General features: G+C 43.9%; 1 protein-coding gene across 1 annotated transcript; it reads right to left on the bottom strand.

Annotated features, from left to right (window-relative positions):
- Positions 1–898: 898 nt before the first annotated feature.
- On the bottom strand, positions 899–7,041 carry LOC101360019 (keratin, type II cytoskeletal 1). The gene is given in 10 exon segments (XM_023742435.1): positions 899–1,019; positions 1,406–1,504; positions 2,114–2,334; positions 2,522–2,647; positions 3,445–3,609; positions 3,805–3,900; positions 4,290–4,342; positions 4,614–4,836; positions 6,551–6,712; positions 6,715–7,041. Coding segments are annotated over 10 exon segments (1,593 nt in total).
- Between the last annotated feature and the right edge of the window lie 7,234 nt (positions 7,042–14,275).

Here is a 14,275-nt window from a genome sequence, read left to right on the forward strand (position 1 = left end):
TTCCTAGCCCAGCTGGTCACACTGCACATTTATTTCACACTAGGCTCTGCCTGGAGTGTGGTCCCTAAGACACATTTGCTTCTGTTACATTTTTATCCTCATCCCTGGAGAAGGGGAGACACTTAGACTCACCCATTCTCATGCCTCCCTCCAGGTGGGTGATCCACACTAGCTTCCTGGGTGAAAGGAGGAGCGAGCTGGCTTGCATCATCCAGTTCTCCATAGCCCTTCCCCTCTCCTGCTCCCTGAAGTGACTACTCAGGGTCTGTAAACCCATGGGAGGCAGAGAGTCTCAATGACCAGAATGGGTCAGATGGGGCTTTATAGTCAAATCAAAACAGGTTTTTGATAAACTGCAGTTGCCGATTATCAGTATCAGAGCTAGCATCCAGTAAGATGGACAACTGAGAATTGACTGAGATACAGAAAAGGGCTTGTGTCCGTGCCTTTAAGTCAGAGCTTCTGTACCATAGAGGAGACAATGTAGACTGGAAGACATCCCAGGGGTGTAGTGAGAGGCAGAGGAGGGGTGCCTAAGAGCCCCGAAGGCCCATTGAGACTATGTGAAGGGTTTCCTAGGGGGCTCCAAAATGGGTTGTGAAAAAATAAAAACTTGTTTTGACCCAGGAGCCTGTCTCCAAGTTGCCAAAGAAAATCAAAAGGTGGTGGGTAGGGCCAGAGCAGATAGGTACAATGTGAAATTCTCAGGTAGATGGACACCAGGAGAGGTCAGGACCAGAGATGAGGCTTGGCCTCTGCATGGGAGACCTACTGATTTCTATGCCCTGAGCTGGAGCCCTGGTTTCTCGTTGAACTGGACTCCTCATTGCCCACATCAGAACTGATGTCTCCAGAATTCCCAGCTTCAGATCGGGACCCTTGGGAGCTCCCACTGGATTCAGAACTGGATGGTGTGCTGGATCTCCTGGTGGAGCTGCCTCCCTTCTAAGAGACTCTGCCCCCTGAGCTGAGGCCAGATGCAGCTGCCCCAGAAATGGAGGTTGTGCTTGACATCACAGCTGGGGAGACAGAGAGGGAGGTTCAGGGCAGCTCTGGGCACCTTCTAATTTTCTCAACACCAATCTCACACACACCATTGAGGGACATCTCTCTGCAGCATCCCCCAAGGGAATAATGGCCACCAATGACAGGGCGTCCCATGCCCTCCATCTACCTGGGCCATCTCCACCACCAGACTGAGGGTCTGGAGGCAGAATCTCTGCTTCCTCAGCCTGGAGGCAAGCATAGGATTCTAGACGGAAAAGGAACCTTGAAGCTCCTTGTATCCCCTCCAGAAGGCTGCATTACTAGAAGTGACTTGCCCAAGACCCCCTAAGAGTACCTGCAGAGCCAGGACAGGGCCTCAGGACCTCAGCCTCCTAGCCAAAGGCTCCTCTCTCTTTACCTCAGGAGAAGAGGAAGAATGATGCCTGACTGCCCAGCAAAGGAGAATCCCCTTGGATACTTACAGTAGCTCATGTTGCTGGTGACTTCTCCAGACAGCCTATTTGCATGAAAACAATCAGAATGATGAGTAAATCCTCTGGCCAGGGCTCAGAGGAGAATAATTTCCAGAGGGAAGGCTACCCTAGGTCTGATCCATAATTCAATCTCACATAATTCAATACTTGGGCCTCCAAATTCCATCAATTCCCACATGGAGTGATAAGGGCAGCCGTTCTCAGTCAATTTGCCCTGCCACTTGTCATAGCCACTCATACCTCTCCCAGTCCCCTCAGACCTACAGTCCCTATCTATCCTTTCCCCAGCTTGGGATCAGTCCAGCCATGACTGGACTAGGCAAAGCTAAGGGAGGCAGCTATGCCTTTCTCTGTGCCTTTCTCAATGGCAAGGAAATCCCCCTTTTTCCCTTTGATCCAAGAGAGGGGAAGTTTGGAGAAGTTAAGGACTCCAGCATACAGAGCCAGGATCTGTGCTAATCATGTGCATTCTGGAAAAGGCCCAGACTGTACACACCCTTGCTGGACAAAGCTTGGGTGGCATTTCAGGAGTGGGTATTAACGTCCTGTTATAGAGATGGGAATGCCGACACAAAATCACCACTGTGACGAAGTGTAGTGAGGACATTGCCCATTCCCTCTGAATAACCCACCTGGTCTCCTCGCCCTCCAGCAGCTTGCGGTATGTAGTGATCTCCACATCCAAGGACAGCTTGGCTCCCAGCAGTGCCTGGTAGTCATGCAGCAGCCAGGCCAGCTCCTCCTTGGTCTGGTGCAGGACAGCCTCCACCTCAGCCACCTTCTCCTGGGCATTTTTAAGTGTCACCTCACCCTTCTGCTCTGCCTCCAAGATAGCATCTTGCAGGGTAATACTCTGCTAAGGGCCAACAGCAGGTAGTGAGTGGAACACAGGTGACCAGCTACCTACCTTAACCTAGCTTCTCTCTTCCCCACCCTCATAATCACCATTTATTGTGGAAAATGTAAGGATACAGAAAAGTAGTAAAAAAATATATCTTAACACCACCCCAAAGGCTACCACTGCCAAGCTGATGCTCTACCTGTTTCTTGAGGTTGGTCATTTTGGCTTGAAGTCTCTGGATGACTTGGTTCAGCTCACTGACCTCCATCTAAATCACTTTGAGGTTATCACCGTTTCTCCCAGCAGTGACCTGGAGCTCCTGGTACTGGAATCAGAAAAAGAGAAGAGTGAAAAGATGTCACAAGAAGAGCCAATCCACAGGGCTCCTCACTGCAGATTTCTAAGCCCTTATTCAACCAGGACTTGTGTGTCCTGTCCAGTCTGGGCACTGTGGGTAAAACATATAGAGAAGACACATTCCTATCTGCTGGGAATTTATATACAGCATAGTTATTTATGTACCTATCAAAGATCATCTAGCCATATCTCAGACAAGAAAACACCTCTATTCTGTCCTTTTTCAGTCAAGTCTTGAAGGAAAAGATAGTAGCATAGATAATTCACAACAGGAGGAAGTCACTATCTTCTGTGGGAACCTGGAATTATTATTTGCTGCTGAAGAACCACATTATATCTTGTTTCACTCAGGTAAGTATTAGGAAGGTCAGGATCCTGAAGATATGCTTCCACAGATAGTAGAGTTTGAAGGCAGTGGGGAGCACATAGAGGTAGAAGGAAGCTGGTCTGGACTGAAACATTGGCCACTGTGATACCTGGGATGAAGAGCTCACTGTACCAGTTTGAAAGCCGACACATGGGGCTGTGAGCCCTTGATGGCCCTGAATGTGCCTGGTTCTGCAGAGCTTAGTCAACTCCCCCAACATAGAACTGGCAAGGCCTCAGGAAGCCAGAGCCTTAGTAACTTCCAGTGACTGAGCCAGAGACTTTCACAGGTTGTCAGGACACCCTACCAACCACAGGGCCAATGAAGCAAGTCAACCTGATGAGAGGTAAGGGACTGGAGGATCCTGATAACCCACCTGGGGACAACCAGGTGCTTACCTTTCTCTGGTACAGGGCCTCGGCCTCAGTCATGCTTTTCTGGATGATCTCCTCATATTGGGCTCAGACCTCGGAGATGAGGCCATCCAGGTCTAGGTGTCGGTTGTTGTCCATGAACAGGATCACCTTGGTCTTATTGAGTGTCTGCTGCACCTGAGCCAGCTCCTATGTAGCAGGGCAGGAATCATTCCCCAAGAAACACTTAGCCACCCACCTCTCAGGCTCCCAGAGCCACCTCAGCACCAGTCCACATGGAAGCTTAGGGGCAGTTGAGGGTGCTTCCCTTCTGGAGCCTTCTCCCTCTTCTTCCGTTTACCAAGCATCGTAGGGGCTTCCAGGAAGCTTAGGCCCCACACTTACAGCAGTGTACAGGACTTGGAGGAATTCAGTCTCCTGCTGCAGGGCATCTACTTTGGCACTGAGGTCCACCTTGACCAAGTAGTTACTGTTGACATCCTAAAAGAAGGGAGGTATTGGGCCCCTGAAGATGGGAGCAGAAGACTTTTACCTGCACAGTTGGGATGCCAGAGAGAGTAGCATCAATAAGGCAAGCATTGGAGGAAGATCAATTCTCCATCTAAAAATAACAGAGTGGGGACAATGCCAAGTGGGTTTGTAATCTGAACAGCGATATCCTTAAAAAGTTGAAAACAGAACTCTCGAGCCTGAAAGCAGGGTGGCCTTTATTCTTATTAATACTTGCAGGCTTGCACTTGGCACACTGCTCACTCATGGGTTAACTGGGGTGTGGGATTATTCACAGAGGAGGACACCGCATCCCAGTGCAAAGCAGGGTAAAAAATAACTGAATTAAGACCTGGGAAGTAAAGCCAGCTGCTTCTCACCTTCTTAAGCAACACAAAGTCATTCTCAGCCTTTGTCTGGTTGTTGATTTCTGCTTCACTTTTTTTCTAATGGGATTTAGCAGACAAAATGATTGTTATGTCTAAAGAGATTCCCTTTACCCTAATTTTCTACACCTCTGTGCAGACAACCACAGATTCACAGGAAAAAAATTTTAATAAAAACTGAAAAAAAAAAAAAAAAAAAAATCCCCAAGATTCCTGAAAACAGAAACCAATTCTGTGCCTTAACACTTCTTTTAGACCTAGACTAGGGAGTCACACTTAAATTTTGGCCCAGCACCAACTTCCCTACCTTCCTCTGACTCACTCACTTCTTCCTGTATTCCTCCACAGAATCCTGGGTGTTCTTCAGCTCTGCTTCCTGACCAGATTTCTCTGCCATCAACTTGCCCATCTGCCTCCACAGGCTGTTAACGTAGCTCTCAAAGAAGGGCTCCAGGCTGGCAGCGTAGGTGCTGACATCCAGCTGCTGCAGCAGTACCCACTTGGTCTGCAGCACCTGGTTCTGCTGCTCCAGGAACCACACCTAGAGTCAGGGCAGCAAAGGCTCAGCCCCAGGTGAGGACCATCATGGGCTTGAGAAGCCCCTGCTGGCCGGGCAAGAAGAATGAGTGATTCCAGTTTAGCCTTAATTCCTGACTTGCTTTGAGAGAGGTTTTTCAGCCTGTTATTTGAAGAAATTTCAGGTATGTCAATATGACCAATTGCTTAGAGTATGATTCTCAAACTCTGAGGTGTATTAGAATCACTTGGAAGATCACAAAGAGCAGGTTTCTTAAAGCAAGATAGGGTCTGGGCCAAGTTACTAAGTTCTGAAGTTGATTCTGATTCCCCTCAGAGTCTGAGGACCACTGTCCTAGATCATTCAGGCAGATGAGGTGTTAGGAGGAGATTCTTTAATAAGCCAACAAAGTCACGCACTCTCAGGAATGTTCTTTTACCATATAACCCCAACTATTTGATGTAGATAAAAATCTTCCCTATCCTCTCCCTTCTCAGTTTTCATGGCATTGCAAGTTAACAGCAAGCAACAAGTAGCAAAAGAGGATAGCTAGCTGATGACGAGTACTGTGTTTAGCACCTTCCTGGTAAGATCGTGAGACATATTTTCCCTACAGCAAATCTCCTCTCCTCCCCCACCCCACCATCCCTACCAACTCCCTCCTCCCTCTACTCCTCAATCTCCCAGCAACCTTCCAAGGCAGGCAAGGGAAGGACATGCTACCTCAGCGCATGAGTCTACACTGATAAGACTGTGCTAAACTCAGAGTTTGGGGCACATTCACCAATTCGACTTTAATTCTTACTGGCTCCTGCTCATTTTTTCCCAGCTCCAAATCTATGCAATAGTGCTAATCCACAGTTGCTCCTCCCTAAGGAAGGGCACCCCAAGAAATGTGGGGCTAGACAAAAATAGAACAGTTCTCCCAGACAATCTTGAGTGTCCCATAGGAGCAAACTCAAGAGACAGCCCTCCTGCCCCCTCATCTTCCCCCAGGACTCTCTCCAGCCTCAATTCAGGGTGGTATTGTGTGGCTAATTTAAGAAGTCTGGCCTCCTTTTGGTGTTAAAAAGTAGATGGTCAGGATTTGGGCAATGAATATAGTTCACCACTCCCAGCCTGGCCAACAGTCAAAAACTACCTGGCCAAATCATTGGCATTGGCTCTCCACTCCTTTTCCTGAACACATTAACTGGTCCTGGATACCATCTGATTTTTGTGCCCTCTCCCCTATTTGCTGACTTTGAGAGCAGAAATGTCAGTTTGCTGCCAACATACTCAGAAAGAACCTCCTAGATTCAGAAACACATGGTAACTTAGGGGGAATAAAACACTTGCCAATTTCTTAACACATCCACTTGCAAAATTCCACTGACTATCCCAAATTCACTAAGACTGGACATGTCAGCCAAATATGATTACTGTGCATGCAGGAGGGATCACCTTTATCTCAGAGTGATGCTGCAAGACCCCAAGATTAACACTCCAATGGAAGGTTGCTGAAGTTCAGACCCAGTTTCCTAGGGAGGCTTGGAGAGCATGAAAAACAAGGTGAGCACATTCCCCCAGGGCCAAATTCACAAGACAGGCCTGAATTAGTTGGCTTCAGATAATCTAGACCTACACTGTCAAATAATGTGGCCATTGGCCACATTTCCATAGTCACAGAAAGACCTTTTCTGAAGGTCTCTGGAATTATGCACTCCTGGCTGTCTGCCCTCTAGGCGTTGGCTCTCACCTTGTCAATGAAGGAGGCAAACTTGTTGTTAAGTTCCTTGATCTGCCCTCAGTCCTGCTGCTTCATCTTCTGGACCTCGGGGTCAATCTTCACATCCAGAGGCTCGAACAAACTTTGGTTCATTACAACTTTCTGGACACCCCCAGGGCAGACAGCAGGGCCTACAGCCCAAAGCCCCCAAGACCAACTCCAAGGCCAAAGCCCACACTGGCAAGGCTGCCCCCCCTGAAATGTCCACCCCCATGACTCCCCAGCCTGCCATCATGGCCCAGGCCTCCAGCTACGCTGGCAGAGATGCTCTTGCTCCCCCCGAGGCTAACAAGACTCTGGCTACTGAAACCTCCAGGTCCAGCATAGCCTTGGCAGCGACCACCACTCTTACAAACCAGCAAGGAGCTTCCTGCCCCTCTCTGGTACATCCCTGGCAGGATGGCTGAGCCACTGCTGAATCCTCTGCTCTGGCTTCTCAGGGCAAAGACCTGCTGGCTCATGGTGATTCACGGGGAGCGAGTGACAGAAGGTGGAAGACGGAATCTCAATGTTTCTCTGACAGACATGGAGGGCTCCCCTTATATACTTTCTGGAGTTGGCAGCTTCCCAAGGAAAAATTCATGGGTTTGGCTCTCCTGCAGCAATAAGCTGAAAGTGACAAGAAAATAGTAATACCATCTACTTGGGAACAGTACGTCAAATAATTATTGCTTAGTTAGTTTTTTGTTATTATTATTTATCTTTCAGCTATCTGCTGACCTACGCAATATGAGGTGTGTATAGTTATACCCAAAAGGCTCTCAACAGGGTGTTTCCTGAGATTGTTGTTATTCCAACACTTTGAGTTTCTATCAGAGTGGTATCAAAACTTGAAATACACTTTCTAGAAGCTTTAGAATAGATACATGGGTGAAATTGATACCTAGAAAGAATGGTGATTCAGAGATATCCACTCCATACAATTTACTATAGTTGACGGGAATAGTTTCTGCCTCTCTACTAAAATATAGTTATAGATGATATAGGCATAGATATGGAGAGAGGGATGTATGTTTTCCCAAAACAAATGTTCCAAAGATAGAGTAGTTAAATAAACTGTGCCCACCAATGTAATATTACCCAGACAATTAAAATAATTGTTGCAGGGTTTATGCAAACCTAAAAACATTTCTGTTATAATGTTATGTGAGAAAATCAGAAATCAAAATCGAATAATCATTATGATCACTAAATCATAGCAATATAAAAAAGCCTAGAATAAAATTGGAGGTATAGTGTGAACATAGCTATATATATTTTAAAAACTGACTAAAGCTAAATACTTTAGAAAAGCATGTTCAAAAAGAAAATATATCAGAATGTTAACAATAGTTGTTTCGTGTGGTTGATTCTTGAAAATTCCGTCTATTTTTCCAAGTTTAAGATAATGAACAAGTATTATTTTTATAATAGAAACAATCTGGCTCCATGAAGCTCCAAACCCCTCTGCAAGGAGGTGAAGCAACCATTCTTGTAGATACTCAAGCAGGCCAAGAACGCTTGAGCCCTTCTTTTGTTCCCTCCGTATCATGAGGGTGGCCACCAGAGAGAAAATTCTGGGCCCAGGCTCCTCTCTCTACCTTTTACCCAGGCCAGGAAAATGCAGGTTACCACATTGACTAGTGATCCCATCTTGGGCCCCTAATCTCCTCTTCCCCCTGAGACTGTAGACCTAGCAGAAGTGACCTGTGAGACAACCACGCACACTCTCACACACAAATATGCATTGGCAGGGCTCTCTACCTCTCTCAGCTGATCTCCTTCTCTGGGTCCAGGCTGAGAAGCAGAGGTGTCTCCCCACCCTATAATCCTGTACCCTCCCTGCTAAGCCAGTCCTCAGTAGCAGGCTGCACCCGCTATGTGAGTACCCCCTACCTGGTCACTGGGCGGAGAGCCAGGCAAAGGAGGAAAACAGAGTGGAATGTAGCAGGAATGATGTGGGATTTAACACTCTTTGTCTTAGTTTTCAAATCTAGATCCGCCACTGCCTTGTTTTGTGACTGTAGGCTTTTGAGCCTCAGTTTTGTCATCTATAAAATGGGGTGATAGCAACACTGACCTCTGCTACTAAACCAGGGTATTATGGAAGCTTTTCAGGGGTATGAAAACAGGTTAGCTTTTACTGTGGAAATTTTATAAAGATAAATTTTCAAACCCACTTCTTTTCCCATCAACAGCACTAAGAGCAGCTTGCATAACATTTATTGTCTGATTATTGTTCCTGACACTGTGCTACATGAGATAACCTCCTTTAATCCTGACAATAGCACTGTGAGGTAGGTGCTACTATTATCTTCATTTTTTGGAAGTGGAAACTAAGATTCAAAAGATTAAGTGCTTTGCCCAAGTGATGCAACTAGTTAAGGGGTGGAGGCAGGATTTAAACCAAGGCTGTCTGATTCAAGAACTCAATACATGCATGTTGAATTAAATCAAATATTAAATCCGTAAATGCTGAGGAGATGAGGATTGGACCCCAGTTAGGAGGCAAGTGATGAAACTTTTGGAGAAGGGGAGGGAGAAGGGAGAGAATGCAGTCTTAATAGAGCAGGGGAGGGGTCCCACGACACATGAGGGTTGGGAAACTAGCCTTCTAAGCTGGGTCACAGAAAACTGGAAGGGTGAGAGGGAGACAGGGGTGAGATGATAGACCAGGCCTAGGCAGACATGGTTAACCATGATGAAAGTGACAGGAGGAGGGGCAGAACGTGATTGTGCAATCCTGACTATTTTTTCCTTCTCCTTTTCGGGCAAGGCTGGCGTCCTAATCCATGTCAGATAGTCATCATTTTTAAACATCACTTTCTAAAATTTTTCTGGAGCACTCAATGCGTATTTGACCTTGGACCAAGGTCTCGGGAAGTTCGTGAACTGGAGAAAGTGTTCTCCCAGCCCTTAACAAGTTTCCAGTTTAAATAATCTAAGTAGGCTGCAGTCAGTCCTCAAGCCCTGTCTCTGCTCCCAGCCCCTGCACTGGACATCTTGGAGCATCCTCCTCTGGGCCTCCCAGGTTACAGTCCTCACCTGTTCCAGCCCATTCCAGCAGGCCGCTGGCTTCGTCTTCCTTCGGACCCTGTGCAGAAACCTGCAGTGGTTCCTCATGCTCTGCCACAATGAATGGTCAGGAAACCATATCTTTTTAGTTTGTTCTTATTATAAAGGAAATATATGTTATTGTTAGCTGCCTCAAGTTGACTCCAATTCATGGCACCCTTTTGTACAACAGAACGTAACATTACCTGGTCCTACATCATCCTCACAATTGCCAGCGTGTTCAAATCCATTGTTGCAGCTATTGTGCCAATCCATCTCACGAAGTGTCTCCCAGGCCCTCATTAGCCCTCTACTTTATTAAATGCAATGTCATCCTCTAGTGATTGATCCCTCCTGATAATGTATCCAAAGCAAGTAAAACAGACAGTGTTCTATTGTGACCCATAAGGTTTTAATTGGCTAATTTTCAGAAGTAGATCTCTAGGCCTTTCTTCCTAGTCTGTCTTAGTCTGGAAGCTCTGCTGAAACTGGTCCATTATGGGTGACCACGCTGGTATTTGTTTGTTTTTTTCTTTTTTATTGTTGTAGTTAAATGAAGTTTATATTTTGAGTTAGTCTCCCATACAAAATTTTATACATATATTGTTATGTGACCCTAACTGCTCACCCCATTCTGTGACAGCACACTCTTCCTTTCTGCCCCTGATTCCCCATGTCCATTTAACCAGCTCCTGACCCTCTCTGCCTTCCTGTCTCACCTCGGGACGGCAGCTGCCCCTTAGGTCTCTTGTACCTACCTGACTAAGAGGCACACTCTTCACGAGTATCACTTTATGTCCCACAGTCTAGTCCAATCCCTGTTTGAAGAGTTGGCCTCGGAAATTGTTTCATTTCTGGGCTGATAGAGAGTCCAGGGTCCATGCTTTCTGGGGTACCTCCAGTCTTAGTCAGACCGTTAAGTCTGGTCTTCTTACTAGAATTTGAGTTCTGCACCCCACTTTTCTCCTGCTCCATCAGGGACTTTCTGTTGTGTTCCCTGTCAGGGCGGTCATTGGTGGTAGCTGGGCACCATCTAGTTCTTCTGGTCTCAGGCTGATGAAGTCTCTGGTTTATGTGGCCCTTTCTGTCTCTTGGGCTAATACTTTCCTTGTGTCTTTGGTGTTCTTCGTTCTCCTTCCATGCTGGTATTTGAAATACCAGTGGCATAGCTTCCAGCATCACAGCAACCTGCAAGCCACCACAGTATGACAAACTGACAGATGGGTAGTGGTAAGGAAATACATGCTTTATGCAAAAACCCAAACTGCTAGCCCACTAGTGAAAATTAGACAAAGACACCCCACATCAGCACACATGGCTTGTGAAGCTGAAGAGACAAGAACCTTCCTCTAGAGCCAACAAAGAGAGAATGCCTTCTTCTAGAACCTGCACACTGAATTTGGACTTCTAGCCTCCTAAACTGTGAGAAAATAAATTTCTGTTTTTTAAAGCCACCCATTTGTAGTATTTCTGTTATAGCAACACTAGATAACTAAGACAGACACCAAAAGCCCAAACTATAAAGAAAAGTTGATAAATTGAAATTCATCATTGTTAAAAAGTTCTGATCTTACCACCAGTGACTGCCCTGACAGGGAATACAGCAGAGAGTGCCGTATGGAGCGGGAGAGAAGTGCGGAGCAGAACTCAAATTCACGGTAAAAGACCAGACTTAATGGTCTGACAGAGACTGGAGGAACCCCCGAAACTATGGCCCCCAGACACTTTGTTAACCCAGAACTAAAACCATTTCTGAAGCCCACTCTTCAAACAAGGATTAGACTGGACTATAAAACATAAAAATTATACTCATGAAGAGTGTACTTCATAGTCCAAGCAGATACATGAGATCAAATAGGCAGCTCCTGTCCGGAGGCAGAACGAGACGTCAGGAAGGGGCAGGAACTGGTTGAATGGACACAAGAAATCCGGGGTGGAAAGGGGAGTGTGCTGTCACATTGCAGAGATTGCAACTAATGTCACATAACAATATGTGTATACATTTTTGTATGAGAAATTAACTTGAGCTGTAAACTTTCACCTAAAGCACAATTAAAAAAAAAAAAAGTTCTGGTCTTTGTAGATGTCATTAAGAAATGAAAAGGCAAGCCACTCACTAGAGAAAATACTCACAATACATATATCTGACAAAGGCCTGGTAGCCAGAATATATAAAGAACTCCTGCAACTGAATGCTAAGAAGACAAACCACCCAATAAAAATCTGCACACAATTTGAACTGATCCTTCCAAAAAGATATATAAATGGCCAATAAACCCAATAAAAGAGGCTGAACATCACTAGTTATCAGGAAAATGCTATTAAACTCCAATGGAATAGCACTACAGACCCACTAGAATGAATGGGTAGAAAATACCCAGTGGTGGGGAGGAGGCGGTGCAACTGAAACTTTCATACATGGCTGATGGAAATGTAAAATTATACATCCACTTTGGAAAAATTCTAGAACAGGGAAAACTAATCTATAATGACAGAAAGTAGATCAAAAGTTGTCTGAGGCATGAAGTAACTTATTGGAGTGGTGGAAATAGTCTACTGTTGCAAAGATTACTAAGGTATGTATATTTGTTTTTTAAAAAACATATTAAGTATACATTCAAACGCAATAAAATACATTTTATTGAATGTAAATTAATCCTCATTAAAACTGAATTTAAAATAAACATCGTTCACATTCAAATGTGATCTATAGTAAATTTTAATTAATTGGAGTTCAACAGTGCATTTAATTATTTTTCTGCCAACCTTGACCTAAAGCTTCTCTTGCCATATTTCTTTCAATAAAAAGTAATCAGAGATTGCAAGGCCAGGTAATTATAAATTCTGTTGCTATTTACATCCATTTCTCTATATGAATCGGGATTTTCTCATTGCAGGGTAATAAAAACAAAATACAGAAATAAATTGACTGGTAAGACACCTTTAACCTTCCAGTTTTAGATTCTTAAGTTCACCAATCTCCTTGTTCTCAACATTTGACTTCAAAATAAGTTCATGTTTATTATATATGTATATAATTTGCCACTTATTAAGGAATAATTTGTACATTATAAGATTCACCCCTTTAATGTAGTTCTATAAATTTTGATAAACTCATTCTGTCATGTAGCCATCACCACAATCAAATACAGAACAGTTCCATTACTCCCAAAAAACTCACCTGTACCCCTTTGTACTCAACTCCTTCCCCTACACACAGCTCCTGGCAGTCACTAATCTGTTTTTTTGTTTTTGTTTTTTTCCCTGTAGTTTTGCTTTTCCCAAAATGTCATATAAATGGAAGCAGACACTATGTAATCTTTTGAGACTGGCCTCTTTCATTCAGCCTAATGCCTTTGAGAGTCATTCATGTGTTTCATGTATCTGTTCCTTCTTGTTTATTGCTGAGTACTAACCAGCTATATGGATGTACCACAGTTTGTTTATCCATTTACTAGTTAAAGGATATTTAAGGTTTTAGTGATTATTAATAAAGGCACTATTAAACATTTGCATGCAAGTTGTTGTGTGAATGTGATTTAGGAAATAATATTGGAGTCATAGAGCATAGAGAATGTGACCCAGGTGGAACTGGTTTCACAAGGACTCATGAAGACGAAAAGGACACATCAACGGGGCCCTGAGGTATAAAGACAATAGCTAGAACAATCTTGGAAAATATCTTTTAGGGAAGCTTTCACACAAACGAATCAAAAAACAGAACACAAAAGACTTTCCACTCTTAGCTTTTTGTGTCAGCATTTAGTGAATAGAAAATTTGTTGGACCAATGAAGAACCTCCTGACTGTGGTTACCGAAACCTGTACCAATGATTGTTAAGAAAGGCAATTCAAAATGTAGGATCTCAGTTTCTAACCAGTCTGTGAAAAGGTGAAGCTTTCAATGGTTTGCCCATTTTGTAATGTTAATACATACTGGTTATTCTGTAATATTCCTTGGACTCGGACAGACATGACTCTAGCAGCATGCTTGTCCACTTCCCACTTTTTGCCTTTTTAAATACATGCCAAATAAAACTTTTTTTGCTTTACTAAACTTTGTGGTGTTTTTTCTCTACAGCAAATGTATGTTTTCATTTCTATGGGGTAAATAGTTAAGAGTGCATGTTCTGGGTTATACGATATGCTTAACTTTATAAGAAACTGTCAAACTCTTTTCCAAAGTAGCTGTACAATTTTGCATTACAATAGCAATGTGTGAGAGTTATATTTGCTCCACATTCTCACCAGCACTTCGTACGGTTCATTTTCTTGTTGTTTGTTTGGTTTTACCCATTCTAGTAGATGTATAGTGATATCTCATTGTGGCTTTAATTGGTAGTTCCCTAATGACTAATGATGATGAGCATCTTTTCATGTGTTTACTTGCCATCCGTATCTGTTCTCTGGTGAAGTAGCTGTTTCAAATCTTTTGCTATTTTTATTGATATGTTTGTTTTCTTATTATTGAGTTTTGAGAATTCTTTATATATTCAGGATATAGTTCCATATCAGTTATGTGTTTTGCAAATATTTTCTCCCAGTCTGTGGCTTTTCTTCTAATTCTGTTTGCAACGTCTTTCACAGAAGAGAAGCTTTGAGTTTTGATGACGTTTATTTAATTTATTAATTTTTTCTTTTATAACTCATAATTTTGGAGTGG

The sequence above is a fragment of the Trichechus manatus genome, unplaced genomic scaffold (genome assembly GCF_000243295.1).
Source record: "Trichechus manatus latirostris isolate Lorelei unplaced genomic scaffold, TriManLat1.0 scaffold00209, whole genome shotgun sequence".
NCBI classification, from domain to species: domain Eukaryota; kingdom Metazoa; phylum Chordata; class Mammalia; order Sirenia; family Trichechidae; genus Trichechus; species Trichechus manatus.